The sequence below is a fragment of the Lipophrys pholis genome (genome assembly GCF_963383615.2).
Source record: "Lipophrys pholis genome assembly, chromosome: 20".
NCBI lineage: Eukaryota > Metazoa > Chordata > Actinopteri > Blenniiformes > Blenniidae > Lipophrys > Lipophrys pholis.
Window position 1 is genome coordinate 18,424,009 of NC_137648.1, and position 25,996 is coordinate 18,450,004.

At 43.5% G+C, this 25,996-nt stretch overlaps 1 protein-coding gene across 1 annotated transcript in view; it reads left to right on the plus strand.

Annotated features, from left to right (window-relative positions):
• The window catches only part of LOC308125596 (partitioning defective 3 homolog), a gene marked incomplete at its 5' end in the record, with an annotated part of 413,756 nt that overhangs the window by 222,184 nt on the left and 165,576 nt on the right, over positions 1 to 25,996 (plus strand). The window contains 3 exons of the mRNA XM_080489471.1: positions 3,816 to 3,997; positions 4,415 to 4,585; positions 21,894 to 22,041. Coding sequence (XP_080345597.1) covers positions 3,816 to 3,997; positions 4,415 to 4,585; positions 21,894 to 22,041 — 501 coding nt within the window. The remainder of the gene's footprint in view (positions 1 to 3,815; positions 3,998 to 4,414; positions 4,586 to 21,893; positions 22,042 to 25,996) is intronic.

Sequence of the window (25,996 nt, forward strand, 5' to 3'; positions counted from 1 at the left end):
GAACTATTTACTTTGGCGCAGCATTTCTGCTGTCTCCGCAATTTTTCCACCTTTTCCACGGAGACAGAGTTGTTGCGTTTTCAGTGTCTCGTGTCGTGTAAACGCACACGCAAAATTAGGGATGGGTTTCGAAAACCTGTTGAGAAGACAAACGATTGCTCTATTGTTTCCAGAGTACACGAATGACATCACCATGCCCGTTGTGTCGTTTGCAGCGTCATTCACCAGTGCAGCCAGCAGGAAACATGGCGCCCAGGCGGAACAGACACTTGAAAGTTTTGTTACATTTCATGTGAAAGGATGACAACAGCAACTTGCAATACTTACAAAGTGGATATTTCATCACAGGGAAGAAACACAACCAATATGCAGAAACATTTGCACATACAGCAGCGATAACGTTGAATAAATTTCGCGTTTTCAATCCAGGGTGGACTGAATCTCAAAACAGGAGCAGTGGCGACGTTAACACGTCCTCTGCGGTTATCACTGCAGGCTTCGTTTCCACATGCTGATCGGTAAAGAACCAAATCGTTAAGCAGGACAGAAAAATGGAACTGGCATCAGAAAAATTGTGTCTCTTCCCTTCCCTACCCAAAATGTTATGAAACGTTTGTGTTTTCACCTGAAAACATTGCCATGTAATTGGGGCTTTAAGTACGTGCTTTCAAAGCTGATAGATTTTCATTCAAGAATCAGGATCGGTAATGCGTTCTATTTACACCAGCCCCAGATGTTAAATTGTTCTGTGGTGGTTGTCTGCTTCCCCTCCTCTTCCTTATCCCGTTCATTCATCGGTCCAGAGAAAAGTGAAGCGGCCGTTTCCTGACACAAACCGCCGATTTGTGTCATCGACCTGAAGGTGTTGATATGCGGTGCGATTAAAAGGATTCCTGCGGTCTGAATTGACTCGGGGTCCGGTCACGGACAAAAAGCCCAGTTGGCGAGTTGTACAGACAGGTGTACCGCTGTCGCAAGAAGGGGGAGGAAAATGAGGAGAGAAAGGAAAAAGGGAGGGGGTGGATAGGAGGTGAGGCCGTCTGGAGGATAGGGGCTCAGTCAGATGGTGTTGAAAAGTGCCTCCACCTGAACGCACCGCTGCATCCTAATAACTCCTCAGTCTCTGGCACACACAAAAAAAAAAAAAAAAACACACCTTATGCTCTATCTTTCTCTTGTTTCGTCTGTTTTACTCTTTATCCAAGCAGCTGTGAAGGGCACACACCTGGCTACCATCCATCTGGCGTGTGTGTGTGTGTGTGTGTGTGTGTGTGTGTGTGGGTGTGGGTGTGGGTGTGGGTGTGGGTGTGTGTGTGTGTGGGTGTGGGTGTGGGTGTGTGTGAGGGTGTGTGTGTGCATATACCGTTGAGTCTATTTAAAGAGGTGCACTGGGTTGATTGCTGTCACCACCAGCATTATCCGTGCGGACTCGGCTGCCATGGCGATGACTACGCAATGTACAGTACGATCTGACCAATCGCGGCGGTGCAACGCCACAGTCCAGCTTCCTGTGGAGAAGCCGTCAGCTCCTCTCTGCGTGTGTGTGGTGGAAAAGGGAAAGAAAAAAACCACTCTTTTTATCCGAGTGCTGTTAATGTACCATTGTGAAGAGCGTCAAGATCCCAAAGGGTTTTAGAGTGGGGGTGTCAAACATAAGGCCTGTGGGCCAAAACCGGCCTGCAGGAGACCCACCAGACCACCGCCGCTCTTAATAGCAGTGGACACAACACTGAGACCTGAGCTGAGAAATGGGCATGAGCGCTTGAGTTTGTTCCTCAGAGCCATGCTGTCAGGGTGAGTTTGTGAAATCCTGCATACTGCAACAGCTTTAGGAGTATTTTGTACATTTCGCTGTATTTTGCAGCAGAAGGTTTCATTAATATTGGCTTCATGTTGAGATTCTAGCAATTCTCGAAAAATGTATATATGCAAAAATGTTTTCTATTAAATTTTCACAATTTGTTTGGTGGTTTGGCCGGATTTGAGCTTCTTGCCGTCCAGTTTTTTTCCCACGGGCCTCATTGTTTGACACCCTGGTGTAGATGTTTTCTGTATTAGAAGCAGAGTGCTCTGCGGCCTTAATAAAGCATTGATCAAACCTATTATTTACCGCGCTGGACTCTGTTGGCTGTGGCCAAAGAAAATGCCAGTTTAAGACCATCAATGCCTTTAGCTCTCTCTGTTTATATCTGCGAGCAGAAAATAACTCGCTCCAATGCATCCCCTTTGGTTATTTTTTACAGATGCTCTTTGTGAGACACCACCGGAAATTGTCAGGCAAGCAGAGTGGTTGTTTGATGGACTATTTTCCACCTGGATTGATTGTGCAAAGTGTTAGACACTCTACAACAGTCTCTCACACCTTCCTGCCATTGAGAATAAACCTTTTTTTTTTTTTTTTCCTTAATCTTTTCGCGGACCATACCTAAGGAATATTGCAACCTCGGCCCCCGCAACAAAACACCAACAAAGCAGGCCATGGGTGTCACACGGAGGGAGGGTCAGTTCCTTATTGTGTGACAAATTATCTCTCAAAGAGGTCTTCTTCAAAGGAAGCCACCCTTGTTGGAGCGTCAAATTGCTACCTGGCGCCTTCAAAGTTCCCCGCCGTTGCCGTCGTTCCTGCGCCGAGCTTGTAATGGCGGAAAGGAATTATTTGGCACTCAGGCAGACGGTACGGCCAATTGACGATAACAGCGCAGAGACGTGTGACACGTCGCCATCCATCCGCTTTCTTCTCCCGCACCCCTCATTTTGCCCCTCTTTATCTTGTCTTATGCCTGCTTTCCATTTTCTTGTCATTCACCGTTCTCCTCTCACTTTCCGGCCTCCTGTTCTCTGCTATCTTAAAAAAATAAAAAAATAAATATGGAAATGCAACAAAACTGCGTTGATGCATTCAAAAGTGAGACTCGACTAACAGTCCGCAAACTTGGACTGTTGACTCGCTATTGTCTTTTTTTTTCTTAAATGTTTAAGAAAAACTATTCTTAAAAAATTACGATTAATGGAAAACAAATTTCAGAATGACATTGAAGTGTTGAGAATTTATTTTGAATATTCAAGCCCATAGTCAAAATACACTCTAATACAGTCTTTACACGCTATTTCAACTAATTTAACATGTGATAAACTGTCCGACTGTTATTGTAGAATGACGCTTTTGGTTGTTTCTGTATTGAAACCACACACACTTACACACACATGCGCACAAAGAACAATACGCTGTTAACATTACCAATGGGAGAACAGACGCTTGTATGGACAGACGACTAAGTTACATCGTTATTACGGTGATTGTCAACTATAAAACTACTAGAATCTGGACTGGGAGTCATGTGCAGCACAACTATTTACAACAGGTTTGGTGCGCAGAAGCAGTGATTTCGCCGTCTAGAGTTGGAGCGTTTTCGAAAAGTTGCATTTTTCTCCCGTTTCCATGGAGACGGAATCGGCCCATTTTCAAAAGGATCCACCTTGGGAGGTGTTTTCATTAAATCTGAGCCCCATTGTCATGTAAAGAGAAACGGAAAAGGCAACGAAAGTTTTCTGTTTTCTCGTATAGACGATTGTATTTTACTGACATTGACGATAAATTCCCAAAATGTAAGAATAAAGTCTAAATGCCATAAAGAAAGATTCTAAAGACAAAGAACAAATCATGAAAGATGCCACCAAATCCAGATATGGCCTCAGTATTCAGAGTTTATTCCTCAGATGCCCCCACAGAAATGTCTTCATAGTTGTTTTTTTTGTTGAAGCCCATCTGATCTAAAAAGAGACGTCTCTGTTTTTCTCTGTTGTTCATCAGCCAGAGGAAGACGACATGGTGCTGACCCCAGACGGCACAGGCGAGTTCATGACCTTTGAGATCCCGTTGAATGACTCGGGCTCAGCAGGCCTGGGGGTCAGCGTCAAAGGTAATCGCTCCAAGGAGAACCACGCCGACTTGGGCATCTTCGTCAAATCCATAATCAATGGCGGCGCTGCCAGCAAGGCAAGTGACTCTCCTCTGGTCTGCCGACTTTCTTTCTGTTCGCTTGAAGGATTTGAATGACGAGGAAATGCAAGGATCGGTTGTGACGTAGCCGCTGCCAAACAATACTGGTTTGCTGTGAAGTTCCTCCTGAAGGCAACAGTATTAGGTAATGTTTTATTCGCGGCTTGAAGAGAGGGGTCCAAGTTAATTCATGAATGCGTGGCATTCCAGAGGAACTGAGCAGACAAACAAGATTAGATCTGCTTCTGGCTTTTATTGGATGTTTCTTTTCTCGGAAACTTGTGATCCCTGAAATGTGCGGCACACAAAACTGCCTCCGGAGCAGCTGCAGAATGTCTCCTCTGTTCAAAACTTGAGATGAGCGTGTTTTATGAGCCGCGCCTCAAGCTTCCCCATGATGTTGTTTGTCCGCAGGACGGGCGGCTGCGTGTCAACGACCAGCTCGTCGCCGTCAACGGAGAGTCCCTGCTCTGCAAGACCAACCAAGAGGCCATGGAAACGCTGCGCATGTCAATGTCGGTGGAGGGCAACAAGCGGGGGATGATCCAGCTCATCGTGGCGCGGCGGGTGGCCAAAATTGGCGAGGTAACGAGCCGATGGGGGAGGGGGGGTGGACTCCTATTTAATTGTGTTTATTTCAAAACCATTATTAGCATTCTAATCATGAGCCGTGACAAAGATGGACGGTGGCGGGCATGCGGGTGGAGGTGAGCAGCTCAAGACACATAGAATGAAGGTGAAGAATGACTGCATTTCGCCTGAATGATGAACGAGGCTGATTTCCTCCATCGCGCTTCTGGAACCAAACCAATCCCCACGTAGGTTTTTGGTAACTTTAAGATTGCTGGAGGAGCACCTTTAGGAAGCCAATACGCCACATTGCAAATCTTCAAACAGTCCCATTTCCTGTGTGAGATGCGCGATATGGTCTCGCACCTCGCCAGCCCGTCATTCTGCGGTGGGCCTTGATATGATATCTAAGAAGCACTTCACTGAGTTGTGATTGGCAGCGCGGCAGAATACCACTGTAGGATGGGCAGATAAAAGAATATGCATTACGGCGAGGTGGAAATTTGTCATGAGGTAACCGTCGGGAGTCTGGAAATAGCTGCGATTCAAGTCTGTTGTGATGGGAAACTTATTCCAAGCTACTTTTTTTTTCTTTTTTTTTTTTTTATAGTAGCGAAGATGATGATTTTGACAAACGTGGAATGTTTGGTCTGTGTTTGTGTATTTCGGGTATGAATAGGAGTGAATTCTGCTCTCGCTCACGTTCAGTCACCCCACAGCCAGAGGTTATAGATCAGGTTTGATTAGTGTTGCTGCGGCTCTAATTGGAGCCTGTGTCCTGTGGCTGTGTGTCAGTTTGGAGTCCCATGCTGAGCCCTCGCCTCCTCCTCCTCCCTGCCCTTCACCCTCCTCCCCCCAGCACACCGTCTTTCTCCGCTCCTCACAGCCGCTGCCCTCTGCACTTGTTTTTTTTCTCCTTCTAATGTTAACTTCCAACTCCTTCCATTAGAACTTGGCGTAAACACAAGCGCTGCCTGGAAACGCACCGATCTGAATGAGGCCACTGTATGAATGCAAGGCGAGGGAAACAGCAGGAGGTCAACGATGCAACTGTTCCTCGTAATGCTTATGTAACTCCACGATATGTCACATCACTATTACAAAACTGTTCTCACAACACAAGAGTACCTCCATATTATATACTAGACTGACATCGAAATTACAATACAATGTTTTCAGGACATTTTATTCACGTCACATGTTTTTGTCAACAATGTTGTTGTGACTACATTCATATACAATGTTACAAAGAAGGTGTGATTATATACCATAGTATATGTAGTAGTATACACAATATGTGCATCACAATACAAAACTCATACATTATAGTTATTGTTGCCATTAATGCTTCAGTTATGCCGCATTAGCACAATATGTAACATAGGGAGGAAATTTAATTGTGACCCAAGTATAGTACTTTTTGTGTATCTAAGTCTTATTTTAAAAAGACCATATCATTATCATATTTCATTGTCAAGAAAATACCAAAGTTGTAATTGTAAATGTTCAATATTTTATCACAAAATTATATAACAAAATACCTTCTTTTTTTTCTTCTAAACATTTGTACTACTGAGATCATGTGTCTGGTTTGGTTTAGTTATCCAACTTTAGTGTCTCATATGGATAATCTATATTTTCAACACATTCACACACTTTAAGTGAAAATACATTTTTTTTTTTGCATTAACATCTCAGAAAAGTTCCACATTTACACGCCAATGTTTTCAACGTTCAGTGGCTCCGAGCGCCATTGTTGTTTAAACGGACAGTCAAAATAACGAGATTTCCATTTTCCCTTTAAAACGTTGCATGAATGGGACCGTGAATAAAGGAGAAGTGAAAACATGTTGAAAAATCAATTTGATCAAACTTTATGAAAAGAAGCACCTTGATGATGTTTGATTCTTAACATATATTAATGTAGTGAATTTATAGTGAAATTTGTCGTGAATAATACAACTACTATACACTGCAAAATGTTAATTTAACAGTGTAACATGGTTGAAAAGCAAATATTGTTTGAGATTCAAATATAAAGCGGCTCATCTATTCTCTGTTTTAAGGCTCCCACAAACCGTACAAGACGATCTGAAATAATCGTTTCACAGATGGTACGAGCAGAATCGGCACCGACATGATTACGCAATTCCGTCGAAGTGGCCACGCAAGAATGAAACGTCATAAGCGTGCGCCGTCTATTCAGGAAAAATAAAGGCGCTGAACGTGGACGGAAAGTCCGCCCTGGCAGTCTTCTTATTATTGGAGACAAATTCCAAATAAAGGAAGAGGAGAACATGGACGCCATCGTGGCTCGGAAAGAGAGGGTGGGTCTGAGCGTGTACTCAGTGCTCACTGCGTCACGTCATACTGCATCGGTTTGTCATAAGACGACGGATTCGGATTCGCCGCCACAACTCCTCAAATATCAGACACAATCTGTTAATGGTCGCGTGCTCCCGACCGACCGACCGATCGGCCATCTCAAAACTGCACAAAGCCCGACCAATTTCAGGCACGACCACGGATTCTTTCCCGATCCGATCTTTCGTCTCACACAGTCTCAGACGGTTTGTGTGACCCTTGTGACACCAACACCAGGAGGTTGATATTTGTTGCAGTTTATGTCAGAAAAATTCACATATCCAGCTAATATTGCACTCTACTGATGCCTCTCACCGAGTCAGGACATGGTGTCAAAGCTGCTTTCCTTCTGCCTCCGCTCCTCCTCCACCTCCACCTCTTCGCCCCTGTTTGTGTTCCCACCTCCTGACTCTGGGAGAGGACACACGTCCCCCCCGGGGAAGCTCAGCCCCAAGGTTCACTGAGTTCTATCGCTTTGGTCCAGTCACTCTTCTGTCCTCTGTAATCCCTCACCAGCAGGCAAACAGGTAGAAAGATGGACACTGAGCCCAGTCACATCTTCAGAAATGACAAAAATCTAGCTTTCTTTTTTTTTTTTTGCCCCACCCCCTCATCACTGTCTGCAGCGAGATGAAAAATAGCATTTTTACATAGAGGTTTATTACATCTTTGATCCATTTAGAGACACAATTTAGAGGGCGGCTTTGACAAGTTTGTGTATAGAGTGATATTCATTTCAACATTAGTTGCTATGAGACGGCGAATCGCCGACGTCGCGGAGAAAGATGTAAAGAGAGGAGCAGATGTAATAGTGCATTTTAGATTCCATCCATCAAAGTCCCATTACAGGAAATCACACGTCCCGGTGTTCTCAGGAAGCTTAGTGCTCTGAGCAGGTGCCATAAAGTCACTGGAGGGTGTTTTAATACACTCGCACGAGAGAAAAGATAGCATTGTAAATTGTAAGAATCTAAGGTCAGCTGCTAAACCGGCGTAAGAAAAGCAGAAGTTAAATGTCGTCGCAGGCTCCGGGCGGCCAACCCAACCCCACCCCCCTCTTCCTCTTCCTCACCCGGGAACCAGTTTGCCACTGTCACCCAGCCGAATGGGACCGAGCACTGGAGGCCACCATTGAAATGAATCAGATCCATCACTGTCTGCAGGGGAGAGGAGCCGAGCAGCACGGCCTAATGCATCAGTGGAAAGGGAGTTTGGGGGGGGGGGGGGGGGGGGACTTCATTGGGTGCAGCCTTTCCAGGCCACCCCACACCATAAACTGCACTGATTTGATCATCACTTTGCTTAGTCCTCTCAGCCAAACATCATCTTGGTGGAGTAGATATTGTGTTGTCCCTGGCTCGTTTAAACCCTCCAGTTACATTTACCTTTGAGGAACTCAATACTTTAAAAATACATGTTCCGTTTTCCCTTCGGTTTGAAAGAAATAACCAGCAATAACCCCCTCACGGATCACATAACAATGATCTTAAACTTGTATTTGAAGTAGAGGTAGCTATGAAAGTCAATAGACTAACCAGCAACCCTTATTCTTTTTTGTCTCGTCATTTTACTTTTGATCCACAAGGTGGTGTAGCGAGTCACAGCCAACCTTGTAGCCCCCCAAGCCACTTCTAAGGTCCCGTTTGCGTAACGTTTTCAAGTGAAAATGTAAAACTTTCACAGCATTAGGTTGAGCGTGCCTTTCCACGACAACGATTTTTATAGTCACACAGCTTTTTGAAAACAGTTGTCAGGGTGGAACTTTTTGAAAACACTCCAACTCCGTCTCCATGCGAACGCAATATTTTTCAGGCACATGGAAATCTATATATACACATAGTGTAACTTACATTGTTCAGGAACAGTGTACACAACAATATCACCACTACAAACTTCAACACTGGTGTATTCTGCTACGACAATATGTTGCCAACATTTACTGGCATATTGTAAATGTTCTGTTACCTCTTTAAGGTTAATTACTTTTGTGTTGTAACCGATTTATTGAATCCCAGTCTTCTTACACACACACACACACACACACACACACACACACGCACACGCACACACACACACAGACAGTGCGGTGTTTGCTTTGTTTAACTTGAATACGTCCTTAATCATGGTGAAGGTTTTTTTTTTTCTTTTTTTCCTCCACATATTCCAAGGCTGTTGAAAATTCTCATTTTCACCCAAGGCAAAGGCCACTCGTCGCCGCTGCTTTAATGGCAGCAAAAAATAGACCAGGTACTCCACCTCAGATATGGGCTTAATCATGGGCCATCAGCGGCATGAACCCGCCCACTGAAACACTTGTCTCTGCCACTGAGAGCATCTATTTGGATGGTCTGAGCCTCAAGTCCTGCTGAAAGCGGATGGGCCTCTGGAAGACCTTGGGCAAAATGTGTGTTTGTGTAGACAACGTATTTGTGAGTGGGTTTTTTTCTCATCTTTTATTCCCTTTGTTGGGCATACAAAAATGGGAGCACAATACACTTGTGTGGTGCAACCTGGCAAGGTTAAAATCTTTGGGTTAAGCTCAAGGCGAGGTTCAAGCACCAAGCTTTGGGTAAAAGACCTAAGTGTGTGTGTGTGTGTGTGTGTGTGTGTGTGTGTGTGTGTGTGTGTGTGTGTGTGTGTGTGTGTGTGTGTGTGTGTGTGTGTGTGTGTGTGTGTGTGTGTGTGTGGTGGGGGGTTATTTTTAATTTAGCACAAACTCAGAAGGTTCACATTGCCCATGTGGACACTTTACTGGCCTCATCTGAGCTGTAAAGTATCGGCTTCTTTCAGTGTCAACCAGGTCACAATAAGTGAAAAGTAGGGAGTACGAGTACTAACCTTTAGCCGCTTCCCGATGCCAAGTACCGATACTAGAACTTATTAAATGTAATAAAGCCTAATTCATACTCCGTATGTGAAGGCTATGCGTTGCCGCAAACCACCTCCGCACAGTCTCTGTGTCAAATATACGAGCACCAATAGCCTTGAAAGCTCCAGTATAATACTGCGTTTACAGAATGCACAGGACACAGCATCATGTAGTACTTGCACGGTTGTATCCGGGGACTTTTCCGAAAACGATGTGCAGAATTGGACCCGATACCCAACACTGGTATAGGTATCAGACCCGATATCTGAATCTGGTATTGGTATCGAACCTGATATCTGATACTGGTATCGGTATCGGACTTGATACATAATAGTGGTATCGCTATCAGAGCTGATACCCAACACTGGTATAGGTATCAGACTCGGCATCCGAATCTGGTATTGGTATCGGACTTGATACCCAAGACTGGTATCGGACCCAATACCTGATACTGATATCAGTATCAGACCTGATACACAATATCGGTATCAATATTTCTGCATCCTTATGTAAAAGCAGTATTGTCCCAGATAAAAAAGATGGTTAAAGGATGTGAAGCAAAATGTCCTGAAAGTCTGTCTTAATCCTCATATCTCATAATGTGTTGGATGAAAATCCATCCAGAGACAAATGTGGCTGGAATAAGTGCCGTTCGCAACATTTTGACGCACAAACACTCTGCAGCAGTACTCCGGACCAAGAACAATTAATCCTGCTGCTCCTCCGTCTCCACAGATAGCCCCCCGCTTGAAAAACTACCCCTCTGCCCCAGATAGTCAAGCGATATGATTGGTCACTGCCAATTTGTTTGAAGCATTGTAATTGCATCTCTGCCGCAGAGACTCTATAATTTCTCCTCTTTCTATATCTGCCTTCTATTAATACATCCGCACATGTGTTTAAGCAATTATACTTTTGAGGAAAAAAAATCGCAATTCCATTAGATTTTCTTCCCCCTTCAACCACAGTATCTGAACTTTCTCCAGCTTCCACTTTTCCACTGATTCCACTTTTTCTTCATTTTTTTTTTTTTGCTTTGAACTGTCCGTACATTGCTTCAACAAATCGGACATATTCACATTCATCACATCCCTCTGTGACAATTTGAGCACACGACCATGAGTATTTTGTGGGATTGTGGTTCGCCGGCGGAAATGTTAATGATATAGTAATTACACATTAGACGGAAGAACCTGCAATTACAATTTTCCATTTGCTTGAGAGTTATTTCCACTGATTTTGAAGTACAAATTCAAGACTTTGGTAATCACGCGCGAGGTGAGAGGTGTTCCGCGTCCCGAAAAAATAAGCCGGCAACGAACGGACATTCCCGCGAGTCGCTTGTCACAATGACTCACGGCACTACTTAACAGTTCACTTGTGATTTCAAACGTGCTCTTTTGTTCACCCCCCCCGGCTTCGTCGGCTGCCCTCCAATCTGGCTAAAACCGACAAATTGACCATTCTGCAAGCAGAACAAAGAAATCTGGCTTATCACAAGACATCGCCGGAACTCATTTTGCCACAGAGGAGATTAATAGGAAACTACAATAGTGGCTGATGTGCGGAGACGCGAGGCTGTATTATGCAAAATGTTCTAAACTGGGTTTTTTGTGTCTGAGCGCGCCGCGACCCCGTCACCTCGCCCTCTTATCTAGTTGAAGAACTTTCACTGAGTGCGCCGAGCTTTTGTCTCGGCGTGCTGCGGCAGTTTATGATATTACCGAGATATTCATCAGGCTGACGAGGAGCACGCCCGTCGTCGGATTTCATTCCCGTGTTTTGAAATTCATCACGCGACGCACGCTCACGCCTCTCTGTGCATTCGCAATGTTATTTATGATGGAGATCTCCCACAGTCATCTACTATTTTGACAGTCTCATGTGTCTTTGTTTTTTGGGGGTTTTTTTGCCGTCGTTGTCCTTCTTGACAACTCGCCTCGTATCTCTTCCACCGCAGAAGACTTCGCCGTCTGTCCTGCTCGATCCACAAATCCCCAGACTTCACAGTGTGTTATTTATACATGGCGGTGCTTCGCCACAGAGTTCTCTCATATTAATTCATGAGGCCGGTTCCTCCGCCTAAAGACGGCGGCGCTATCATGCCACTCGTCCGCTTCACCAGCGATCCCCCTCCCAGTTTGTTTGATTCCATTCCGTGAAATGAAGCTATTTGTAACTTTCACTTTCATTTTTTTTTTTTTTTTTTTTTTTGGTGCTTGTCTCAGCAGAGCTCTCCATCAAAAACCGCCCGGAGACATAAATGTAAAGCTTTTATGTGAAGCGTTCTCCATCTTTTGACCACTTGAAAGACTTTTCTAGTCCAGCAACCCTAATTATGTAAATACCATATGGGACTCAAAAAAAAGAAAAGAAAATACTGCATTAAGTCACCTGAGAAATGTCTTTCTGGTTTCCTGTTTTCTCATTTCACATCGTTCCACTTATATAGAAATATCGAGTGGCCCGTGCTTCACAATATTTAATCAACATAAAATTTATCCAAGAGGCTTTTTTTATGCTTTCTGTCCTTTACATTACAGTAAAGATCATATCTGTCCTTCATAGATGTGGCCAAAATCTTACGATGAGGTTAAATTCATGTTTAAGGAGATTGTCCTTCATGATCATCTGCTTGAAGCACTGGCAAGATCATGAGACAGGTGTCAAATTACAGCCATTTCATGCTGTATATCAAGTTTCAACACTGGAGAAAGAGGCTGTAATGCAGACCTCGGCATCATCAGGCTCAGGGGCCATAAGTGACCCTTTAGCTCCGCTTGAACAAACTGAAAATCACTGTTATTACCAGCTTGTTACATCTGAAATGGTCACTTTTTTTTTTTCATTTGAAATTTTTGGCTATTATTACATTAATGGTTAGGGCGAGTTGAGCTAGCATGTGTTCCCTCATGAAAATGGGAAATAAAAAAAAATATTGTTTGATTTACTCAGTCACTAAACTCATGATTTTCACACAAAGACGGATAATAAATGACGCAGAGCAACAATAGCTTCTAAAAGTTGTTTGAAAAAGGCTTTCAATTGAGAACTAAATCTTATTGAGCCAAACACACGTCAGTTTATGTCTCTGCTCTTTTGGCTTTTTGGGAAAATGAGTTTCCTACTCCTGCTATAATGCTTTCCCACTATGAATGAGGAGCTGAATAAAACGAGCTCATGTGATCGTCCCTCTAATAACAAACAAAACACTGACTGTGTTTCTTGATTTAAATTAGCTCAGGAAATCAGTAAACAGTAAACCAGCGGAATACAACAGTCTGTTTCTCTTATTTCATTCCTAACATTCAATAATTTGGTGTCAAGTCGGGCCCCGTTTTCACAACATTTCAAGTGAACACGTGTCGTTTTCGCATTTCCATTTCCACTGCATTTGCTGTTTACACGGCAACGTTTTGAAAACGATGCGTTTTCAGTGGCTCCAAGCACCGGTGTCGTATAAACTGACCCCCATTAAGTCACAAAAGTTTTCCGTTTTCACCTGAAAATGTTGTGTAAATGAGGTCTCAATTCAGTCGATCTAGATTTGGTCTAGTTTGTTAGAAGTGAGCACATTTTAGAGCATTTTATTTAAATCACATAGTAAAGTAGATTGGAGATAAAAAAGGTTTTCCCAAAGTACAATTTCAATCACTTGTCAAGTTTTGTAATTATATTTAGTTTCCTAAAACTTTACCCCATATGTGTTATTGTGGGCAAATCCAGACAACTTTTATAAACATGGTCATGTACTGGATGCGACAAGCTGAAACTCTGCTTCATTATTGATGAGAAGCAAGTGAAGGTACAAGAGGAGGATCGGCGCAGCAGAGATTTCCACTCTGTGCTTTTATCTTAACATTGTTGCATCATAAGGACGTTCAGTCACGGTAACTTTGTTAACTCGGTGAAGAGCGAAGACGTAACGGCTCGTTCTGTGTATGAAAGAGCACCGGCGAGGCCTCCGCAGCATGCCAATACGTCTGTTTGTAATCTATTCCACGAGCGATGCCCTGAGTCACTACGAGAATGTCTATGCAAAGAGACAAGGGGGAAGGAAGTGGCCGGCCCTCGAGAAAGACGCTCGCTCGGAAAGAGAGAGAAGGGCTGATCGATAGAGCCTTGAGAGAGCTATCAATCAGAGCCCGGGCCTAGTGAATTATGGTTTTATTAGTATTGAGCCGACTACTGCTGGGAGAGACCTTAAAACATTGAGATGCCGACCCTCAGCCCAGGCAAGAGGAAGAGAGAGAAATTTGTGTTGACCCCCCCTCCCTGCCTCCCCGGCGTAATATAGACTGATTGAGGTTGGGTTAGATCCTGACATAGAGGAACTACTGCTCCCCTGTTGTCATAGTAAATCGGAGTGATCCATGAAATGAGGAGCCAGCGTTGCACTCTGGGAAATGCAGTTCACGGTGACGCGGCGACCAAATTGAGGAAAGTAGATCGCAGGGCTGCGGAAATGCAATTCAAGTGCTGCCGGGCCCTCATTCCCAGCCGGCTCTCTGAGGACTAACTCATTTAGGAGCGGCAGGGGAAACTCAATAGGACCAATTGAGAAAATAATATATTGAATCTAGTGGCTGAGTGGGCTGCTTGGGTATGGTGGATGACTGCGGAGGTGAAGTATGTGCTTTAGTGTTTAGAACCCAAGAGTTAGACAACGTATATACACAGACACACTTCACTTCACATACCAGTCTGTCATAAACACAATTATTTGATAACCTTCAGCATGAAATTGGCGAACATGAGTGGACAATTATCTACAGAAGACGGAATTGGAAACAATTGATCCATACCAAAGAGAACGAATGTTAAAGGGAAAGTCTTACACTGATTTGATTAACTGGGTGAACAGTGGTTACCACAAACATGTATTTGAGTATAACTGTTGGATCCCAGTGCTGAGATGAAAAGATCACTGAAAATGTTAAGGAAATCTCCCATAGCAAAATAGTATTTTGGTATATCTCTTTATTTGGAACATTTTACAACAATTTTTTAATTTATTTACATAAAAAAAACTAATTGTTGATAAAAACAGATAAAAAGACTATAAAACAATAATGCTAGTACCAATAATAATATGAGAAAAAATATTATTTATCATAACAGCAATAAAAATGTCAATATTAGTATCAATGATAGGACAATAATATCAATAATCTGTCCAAAAAGGACAACAAATGAAATGCTTACTTTATGAGAATTAAATAGAATACATTCTAATAAAATACAATGAAATAATAAAATTAAGGCCCCATTTACACGACAATGTTTTCAAGTGAATATGAAAACCTGTCGCTGTGTTTTGGCTGGTTGTTTACACACCAACACTGTTCTGCGCCACTGAGCTACTTTTTGAAGAGGCCCGGACTCCGTCCCTGTCTAAACCGGGGAAGACGTCCTTCTGCACATGCTCAGTAGACGGACAATAAGAACAATGTTTCCTCCAGAGTGTCATGACTCTCTCTCCATATTCTCCAAGGACTTGGTAGTTTTATTTTGACAGTCACCGTAATAACAATGCAACTTGGTCGTCTGTCCACTAGAATGTCGGTGTTCTCCCATCGATAATGTCCATAGCATCTTGTTCTCTGCGTGCATGTGTGAACGAGCTCTAAAGGTTTAGTTTAGTATTATTAACCCTTCAAACTTTAACTGACTTGCATTACGTGACTGAATGTTGGCATTTTCTATGTTGAAAAGTGGCTGTGGCACTGTGTGACTCGTATTCAGGCTCAATGTCAAACGGAGAAATACCTGCCTTAGTATGTCTCTACTGTTTTTGTTTTTTGGAAAGCACCTCAGTATCAGTGTGGATAATGTGATCATCTGAACACAAATGTCGATCTTATGGATCAACAAATCTTTCTTCTCAGAATCCTCTGCAGTGAACAATCGCCCTGCGTTCCCCCGTGTTCTTTTTTCACTTTCACACAGAAAGCAGTTATTTTTTCTCGTACAATGCATTGCGAGAACAAAGAATCAAAGTTTTTACACAGCACATGTTCAGCTGCATTAGGTTTTATTGCTGGAACTGATCCTCTATCCAGTTTGAAGCACAGAAGAAAAAAAAAAATACTCCAAGCTTCTCTCTCTTCTGTTCGAATCGGAACAAGCATGATTAGCTCTTGCTTGGCTGTTACTCACATTGCATCAGAAAACAGTCAGGATGGAGTTGTGTTTTTCTTAGCTTCCCCCTTTATGACCTCCGTGTGCCTTTATAACCTCGGTAGCTCAGCCATTGAGTGATCGGCGCCCCCCCCCCCCGACAGGATTCAAAGGTTGTTCCGTAACGATTGACGATTGTAGTCTTTAGGTTTTACCGGCCTTTACCAACCTCATGGTATGCTGCTGTTTAGTTGGAGGTAATATTTGCTCTGTCTGCTGTGAGCCTCCATCTCAGAATTTGTTGCAGCGACTGCACCAAGACACTTCTTATGTTGTTAGTCACAGACCCACCGGTGGTGCAATAGTTCACCCAACACCAGAAGCCAGAGTTATTCCAACAGTTATTCTCAGTTATCCTGCTGCTGTGCTCGCTTCCTGTTTCTGTCGTGTTTTTTGGGTGAAATTGAAGTTTTGCAGAAAACTCTGAGAAGACTCTGGGAAGCTGTGGCATTAGGTGAGGCTCTGGATGGCTGCGAGAAGCTAATAAAAGTGGGGTATCCAGCCAACAGAGAGGTGAGTTGTGCCTGGGGCAGGATGCAGCAGCTTAAGGATTGTAATTACAGCATTATGGTGGAGGTTGACTGGATTAGGGCCACGGCAGCAGGCTGAGACCGGGATAGAAGGCCAGGAAATGGCCATGGACTAGACATTATTAGCCTTAGTTGACAGCTTAAGAGTGCGGCTGTCAACACACGGCTTCTTCCACCTTGCTGAGTGCTCAAGGTCACAGTGATGCTGATGCACCGGCAACATTTGTGCAGAATCTGCACTAAACAACAGCAAATTAACACATGCATTGAGATTGTGTCCACACAGACAGTGTCAAACTTACTGTACTTCAGTGACCTCATTTAGTACGTCCTGTTCTGAAAATATTACAATAAACTAATATGAAGGTATAACGGACTCCAAAGTTTACCTTCAGTCTAAGTGCAATGTTCACACTGAGGTCCCGTTTACACGACAGCATTTCACACATCATACTGGTACTGAACACACAATAACAAATAGCTTCAACATCCTAAATAATGATATGTATTTATCATATATCCTCAGTGTTCAGTCAACGTCAACAGTGCAATATTTTCATTATGTCTACTGTTTTTTTATTTTCTGTCATGCTTGCTCTTTGGACTACATACCCTACTTATAGTTTTATTGGCTTTATCTCCAGATTTAATCTTTAATGTTTATATATTTTATCTTTTTACCCGATTCCTATACATGTACTTTGTACGACAAGAGTTGTCATTTAATCACATGTATGATAATGATAAAACTATTCTATTCTATTCTATTCTATTCTATTCTTTAATTTTTGTATTTTTTAGTTCAGAAAAGGGCAAAATCATGCCAGGCCACAAGTTGGCGCTCTTGGTTGTTTTTGTAATGAAACCACACACACAAAGTTCAATTTTCCCCGGAGTGTTTTCAAAAAGTCGTGTTGTCAAAAAGTTGTGTTGTCAGTGAGTTCGAGCGTGGTCGTCGTGTAAACAAACTCCCAAGAACAAATGTTTTCCGTTCTCACTTGAAAATGTGTAAACTCAGTGAAGCCAGCGTGAGCTCAGCAGCTGCTGATCTTGACTGGGCTCAATGTGAGTCAAAGTGCTGTGCCCTCTCCCTCAGTCAACAGGATAATCCAGTCGGAAAATGACTAGATTAAGACAGATTAAATGCATGCTGAGGTGATGAGATCCCGGTGTAAGAAAGCACTGAAATCTCTCTGAAATCTCTGAATGGCTGAAAAGAACAACTTTTTGCACTAATAAGCTGCTGCTGTTGAATCAAATCTTTATCTTCCTGTGAGAGACAGCTTGGTCCTCTGCTCGGTTCAGCGTTGAATAAAAGAAAAGCCCACTGACAGTGTGTGTTTAGGGGAAAGCAGGTGCGCACGACTCATGGAAGTGTCACAGCTTGTTGGATCCACTCGCACCGGTCAGTCAATATTCACAAGTCAGCAAACACAGTGAGACGGCGTTAAAGCATTAGTATGCAACGGATGCTGACTTCATTAATACTGAACACACAAAGATTAAATTGCCGCAACTTTGGCTCTGCGTCGTGATGAGCTCAGTGTCTGTTTGACAAAGAAGACAATGAATACTTTTCAAATTAACCTGCTCGACTCTCAGACACTCGGCAACACACTAACATAGCAGTCGATCCGAGCGCTGTTTCGTTTGACACTATATACATGGACTCTCTCTCTCTCTCTCTCTCTCTCTCTCTCTCTCTCTCTCTCTCTCTCTGTCTCTCTCTCTCTCTCTCTCTCTCTCTCTCTCTCTCTCTCTCTCTCTCTCTCTCTCACCCCAACCCTTCCCTCTCACCTCTTTGCCGCTCACGACAAGTCCCCACCCGATCTGATACTGATTAAAAAGTGCACCAAGCGCTTGAATAAAGGAGAGGAAGGCGAGTAAAATAAATCTTCATTTCGACAATTTGAACCTTATTGAGTCGGAATCATCCAGGGACTTGCTTTTTATTAAAAGGCTGGCAGTGGCCACGGCTCTGATTGTAATTGGGTTGACCCAACCCCCCCCGCAGCACCCCTCCCACCCATTGCTATTACACGCACACACTCCGTATCTTCATACCTTCAAGGGACTTTGCATTGACTTTCATTTACTGCAGACTTACTCTAAACTCAGTCATAATTACTGTGTTCTCTTAAACCTTTCCTCAAGAGTGACCTCACTGACCTTGGGAATTCACGTAAATGTACACCCCCACAACAGGAATGGCTAAATATGATAATTTTAAAATAACCTAGTAGGCCTCTGACACATGTTGAACGCGGTTTCAGGTGTTGGGTTGGCTCACATGTTCAAGACCTCACAATGATGGTGAAGCAAGGCCACAAACACCTATTGTTTGAGCAGTCTTGGTTACGCAGAACTTCCATCCATTTATCTTCTGTAATGCTTTTGTCCACGTCAAGGTTGCGAGTGCTGGAGCTGATTCCAGTTAAGGCAGGGTACCTTCTGACAAGCCCATATCAAGGGAAACGCAAAAAAAACAGACCATGGCATTTGTTCCTACTTGCAATTCTGGGGGTACCATGGAATACCTGGAAAAACACCCATGCCAAGGATTTTCAATTAAATTCAGTTTAGTGCCGAATACAACGGTCGTTTCATTTCATACAGTTTCACTGAGGAACCAGACAAGACGGTGGAAAGGAAAAAACCCTTTTAACAGGAAGAAAGCTGCAGAACCAGACTCAGAGTTGGAGACAGCCGGCTGTTCTTCACTGTAGATAGAAGAAGGGAAAATTCAAACCCTTGTTCTTGTAGTGGGTAGAGATTCCCTATTCAATTCAACAAATGGACAAGTCAAACAGGAAGTCCTGGCCCGTATCCAAAGCCATAAGTGCTAAACTATACACCATTACATTCATGAAACATAAAAGTTAACTTGACTCTTGCCTTTGATAGAAACATACAGTTCAGTATGGACTGTATGTTGGTTGACACATGGCATCTGGGATCTACGCACCAATAACATCCTGATTTCGCAACCTCACTAAACCTCTCAATTGTATTGAAGTGCTGATGATTGACATTCTCAGGCCACACTCAGGAGAATAACTATCTTCCACATTACACAGTAGTTTCATCCCACATACCCCTGCAGCTCCACACCCTCTTGTAATTCCTTTCGTTTGTTTACTAGAAACGTTCTGCGACCTCCCATCCGCTCGCTCTTCCACCGCATCCTCCTCTCCTGTTCAACTTTCTTTTTTTATTTGTTCCCTTCTGTTTCTCCCCTTCATCCTGGCCGTGAGCCAGCTGTCTGTTGTGAGACATCAATATTAGCTAAGGCCTCCCGGTTTAAAGCATGCTTGAGGTCCAGGGTTGAACGCCACAATACTATCTCTCTGTGAGGGAGCTCTGTAATAGGCCCTGTGCTGGGAGTTCTCCTCCGGTGCATTTCCCCTGATGCCCACAGGCTGCGGGGAAGGATTCTGGAAAATAATGCCTGGTTTTATTCTCTCTCTCTCGCTCTCTCGCTCTCTCTCTCTCTCTCTCGCTCTCTCTCTCTGTCTCGCCACATGTGGAAATGAGACTTATTTCCCCGTCTTCATTTTGACTGTACTGTGAAAGCTTTATGGTCTCCACCCTGAAAGACTACCTTTGACAGGACTCTTTAGGTCCAGAGGTCCCAGACCTGAAGACTAACCACCAAATTCTCCCGCACCCCTCCACCCATCCACCCCACCCCCTCTTGTCTGGCCTGACACAAGCAGCGAGAGTACAGTGAGCTCGATACTCAGCAGTGCAGCACATTGACCACATGGCAAATGTCACTGGTCCATTTACCAGAGCTCATTGTTAGAGACAGCTGTCTATTGGCCTATGGGAAATCCATGGAGCTTTATCCAGCTTCAACTGCTGCAGTACCCGTTTCACACTGCTGAACTAGAAAATACCGACGTGAGCTGTGATGGATACTGGAGCCCCGGTTTCCATGTTTCTTGAGTATTGATGGCGCCACGTTAAAAGCCATTTGACATAGACCCGTTCCTTCCTTTGTGTGTGAATACGGTGGAACTTTGCAGCCTCGGCTTCCGATTCAGTTGAGATTCCGCTTTGCTGGTTATTGTTATCGCTGAATGCCCATTTTTATATTTTTTTTAATGCATGCATGGTTTAGTAAAATCTACTGCACATGTACTCAAGGCCACTTCTCAAATTAAAAAATTTACACCCGGTTCCACTTTAGTGGTTATACGTACACGCAACACAAAATAGTAGGAGACTATCACGAGTCATTGGCGATTCCATGAGCCCCCATCCCCCATCGAACATGAAGGAATGAGTGTTGTTAATGAGATTTACAGGATGGAAAGGAGAACTGCTTAATCTCCAAAGCAACACATTCACCGACAACTGGACGAAATGGGTAAAAATATATGAGAACCAGACTTTGTTGAAACAATATAGCCTCACTGATGACTCAACGTGAAACCCCAAATCTACTCTCTGCTGCACCTTTTCCTCTCTGGGAGTATGTATCTCCCAATTTCTATGAGGTTTGATTGTTTTGTTTTAACCTTTTAATTATTTTCTGTTCACCTTACCATATGTACATATTTAAGAAAAAGGAAAAAAATTGACATGATGTGATTGGCTGTGCCCTGCCTGTAATATAGAACTGATTCTGTCCAAAATGAAATGAAATGAAATTAAATTCAGGTACTGAAGCACTAATCCAGAGACATCAAACACATTTTAATTCATAGGCCACGTGCAGCCCAATTTCATCTTGAGTGAGCCAACACAGTGATGTAATAACCTTTAAATTCTTTTCACAGAACCAAACTATGGCTACTGACCATTACCCGAAAAAGCTTTTACAATATAAATGTTTTTTACAAAGTTATGTTATAGAACAGGGGTGGTGAACCACATACCCTGCATGTTTTCCATGTCTCCCTGCTCAAACACACCTGAGTTATCATGATGAGGCGCTGCAGAAAGCTTCATAACAATGTGAGGACACATTGAAAACGTGCAGGACTGCGGCCCTCGGGTACCAGGGTTCCCCACCCCTGTTATATAGAGAGCGATGCTAGAATGCATTTTTCATAATAAGGTAGCTGGTTTTCATGGCATTGTTATGTTGTTTTTACTAATCTTAAGAATTTGTTTAAAAAGAAAAAAATACAAATTCTTTCACAATTTGCTTGGTGGTTTTGCCGGACTGGGCCTTATGTTTGAACCCCTGCACTCACCAAACGCAAACATGACAACACAGTGAACGTGTTTATTCTTGTAACCATGACGACGACACAAACGGTTGTCAAATTTGACAAATTAGTCTCACTGATATCAGCGAATATACCAACGCCATCTTGAGTTCCTGCACAGAAGTGAGATCTCCCCTCCGTCTCTCTCCTGGTTCATACAGGACGCTCTGGCCAGTCCTCCATTGCTGGATCATTCCGGTAATTTCCTCCTGGACAGCCACGAGCGCCACATCTCCCACTGCTTCTACGAGACAACGGAGGACTCAGACAACATGTCCACACCGCGAGCTAATTCCATTAGCCGCATCGGTGAGTTTAATATTTCTTGTCTTTCCTTTTTTCATTCACTCTTTTAGTACCTTTGTGTATATTTTGACTGCTACGGGACAAAAAAGGCTGCGCAAATTAGATTTTTTTTCCCCTTTCCTTTTCAACCTCTCTCTTCCCCTTCGCCTTGATGGGAAGCGTGGTTGACCTTCTAACCTCCCCGCTCACTGAATATATTTTCCCCATGAATTGGTGTTGTCTGTAATCTGACTTCCCCCCCAGATCAATTTTACATTAACACCATCCCCTCTGAAATGCTTGCATCTTCCACAAGTCCACATACACCTTCAAAGCCTCACAACCCCCCTCGTCATTCCGTGGTCCGCTCTTTCACTATTCAAACCTCCGAGGGATTACCGTCAGTACCAATCCACCCCTCCTTCACTCCGGCTCATCACCGCTTTCACTCAGGTCAATTCCCATTCTACCCAGTCGACATCAGTGGGCCGAGATCTCTGCTCTTCAGGTGTATTAGAACTGGCAATTCAATCCTCGAGTAGTCACTGCTGTCATCTCGGCATCGACGAGGCTCCCGCATCAGCGTACTCACTGAAGGTGATTGCATCCGTGCAGGGGCGGGCATGTTGGTGGGGGATGATGCTGTGTTGTCAGACATTTCATATTCACGTATAACTTACTACCTGAGTCGCCATCCTCATTGCTTATTTACTTTTTTAGTCCCTTCCAGAAACGTTTGTCTTTTGTGTTTTTTATTATGTTTACACAACGTTTTCAAGTGAAAACACAAAACGTTTGGTCCATTTTGGAGTTGTATTTACACAGAAACGGTGCTCGGAGTCACTGAAATTCTTGAAAACAGTCGGTCTCCGTGGAAACGGAGGAAAACGCAACTTTTTGACAACACTCGTGCTCCATCTGCGGCTGCTCATGCGCAGCACGAGTAGATGGACAATAACAACAACGGCGGCCTCCATATTGACCTGGGACTCGGTAGTTTTATAGTTGACAGTAATAGCAATCCAACCTCTGTCCATACGAATGCCCGTTTACTCCCATCCCACATTCGTAGCCTGGCATGCTACCTCCATAGTTTTCAGTGTTTTTGCTGTTTCCGTGTAAACAGAAATGTTTTTTACAACGTTTCCTCAAAAACAACCCTATGCGTTTTCACCTGAGATGTCGCGTAAACAAGTTCTCAGTTTTCTCCATCCAAATTCTTTTCATCATTAATTTCTTTCCACCGTTCTCCCGGAGCGCTCTCCGGCTTTTCACCTCTCAAACCCCCCCTCCCGCCCCCACCGTCCCTCCCCCTCCTCTGCACTGCTTTGTAAAGTGAATTCATGATCCATCAGTTTTATCTGTCTGTTCACTTTCTCCTCCTCTGCCCTTCTTCCTTTCCCTCTCCTGTTTCTTTTCTCGGTAACCTCGCCATCAACTCCCCCAAGAGCGGTGCCACTCTGCCACTGATCATAGAGGATCAGAGACTGTGTCGGAGGCATCTGATGGTTAATTAAGCCTCCAGATCAATAGGCCTTGCCCCTGACACTCTATCCCTCCCTGTCTTCTTCTCTTTTTCTCTCCCTTCTTTTTTTTCCCTCTCCATCTGTCTCTTCTATCACAAGTCAAATGGTCTCAAATTGGTGAGTTTTGCCTCTCACTTTGGCTTATTTATTCCGCAGGCTTTTCCAATTCAGACTTTTCAGAACGCCGCTCTGATCACGAGCGGCAACTGATGGAATTTGCCAATAAAACTTCAAGGGCGCCCAGCCTCCGTCTCATCCCGCGCAGCGCCGAGGCAAATGAGCCGAGTGAGAAAGTTTTAGCAGGCGGGGGCGGAGCGGGTGCGAAGCTAGTGACTTATCACAGCCGTGGCTCAGCGGAGTCTCAGATCTTTGACTCGGCTTGTCTCGCTGCTTGAAAATGTCAGTTTCTGGGTTTTTTTCCCCTCTCCCCCCCCCCCCCGACATGTCTTCTGGCTGTCTCTGAGTCATACCCTCATTAACCTGTGCCTGACAGGTCTTCATCTTCTAAACTGACACAGTTCTGGTATTTAAATGTGTGATGCGCTGACAGCTGGATTTGTATCTGTTACAACAACACTGCACTGCCGCACCGAGGTGAAATTTAACACCTGGAAAGTTGCAGCGGCCCCGTTTTTCTGGAGTTACAGAATATGTAAATGCAAACAAAACATCAATAGTTGGACCTTTGTTGTTTGTGCTTTTCTTACTCCCGTAGATTCAAAGTTACAGTTAATTAAATGAACACAAGTGAACATTTAAAAGCCTTAAGACTTGTTATTGATACCTTATATAATGAAGCTATGAAGATTAAAGCTGACTGAGCAACGCTACTACTTTGGAAGGAATAGCTAACATATATTTAAACAGTTTTAGTCAAAGCTGTCCTTATTTTTATAAAAATGATAATCATGAAACAGGAAGTGATGTTTTGTTTTTTTGGACAATTTTTCTTTTCCGTTTTGCTTTCAAGGACATGTTTTTACAACCTCCAAGTTCCTTTACCCTCAGCTTTGTCTCTTTTCAAACATCTCTTTAGTGGCACCACAAGGCTCCATTGTAAGCCCCCTTTTATTCTTCCGCTATATGCTGCTATATTTTCCAAAATCATATTACAACAACAAGAGCATATATGTACAGGAAATGCTGGTGCTGCTTTTTAATTTGGATTTTCAGGCGAGTTGACGACATGTCAGTTATAACGGCAATTCAAGCCTGAAATTCAACAACCACATTAAGTTAAAAACAAAATCAACATCTTCCATTGTAAAAGGCTTGCAAGAATTAACGGATTTCTGTCGAAGGATCAACTTAAGCATGTGACTGTGGAAACACCTCTCACATTGACTTGTAGAATATGAAACATCCAGACCCCCGAGGTCCTCAGGAAGAAGTTTACTAATTGCTTCAGAGTCAGTAGAAACCAGATTAAGCAGCTTTTAGTTCCTACACCTGTGGAACAAACTTCCTGAACACCTGAGGACTGCTTGGACACTCACATCTGTTAGATCCGGCCTTAAAACACAACATTATTTGCTCAGGCTTGACAACAATTATTTTCTAAATGTATTACCTTTGTCTTAATAAAATCTTGACTTGATTCATCCATTTCCTCCTGCTTATCCGTTTCCGGGTGGCAGTCTGAGCATTGCCACCCAGATGACATTGCACCGATTAAGAACCTTTCCTGCGGGTGGTGAGGGAGCTGGCGTGAGACATGAACCCACTACCTTGAGATTGCGAGGCCCATGCTCTACCAACTGAGCTAGCCGGGGCTTAACTTGATTCATTATGTTCTTAATTGCTAAAGATTAAGAGGCTTAATCGTCTTGTTTTCAATTAATTCCTTTATTTCCTTGTCTTGATGGTGCTATGGAAATAAACTTGTCTTGCAATGAGAATGTCCTCACAAAGGGGATAATTATTTCTTCATTTAAACATTTTAGTGTCATCGTGAAATAATTTCAAATGTGTCCAGTATGTTTAAGAAAGATCTGTTTTTAGTGTTTTTAGTTGAAATACATATCTCGGCATGTTTTCATGCCTTTGGACGGCTGTCATGATATTCACTAGAAGACGAGACATATTATCACACTGCGTCTTCACTGTGGATGGTGAGTGTCTGCAGGCTAGACAGACAGTAGATGGTTCCTCTCCATCTTCTTCTCCGCGTTATTTCAGATGGGCTCAGACTTATTGCCTGGTGCCCGAGATGTGACAGCTGTGGTTAGAGGACAGATGTTGAGATGGGCTCAGCAAGGTCAGGAAACACTCACCCGGCAGGGTTTGACTGGCAGCTCCACGCTCTGTTTTTTCTTTTTTTCTGGGTCTGCGAAATTACTGGATCATGAAGGCCAGGCGCGTGGCGTCCGGGATGCTATGCGTCTACGCACAAGAAGCGCGGCCACGTCCAGGTTTGATGTCAGGTTGTATAGTTTCCGGTGACGTAGGCTGCT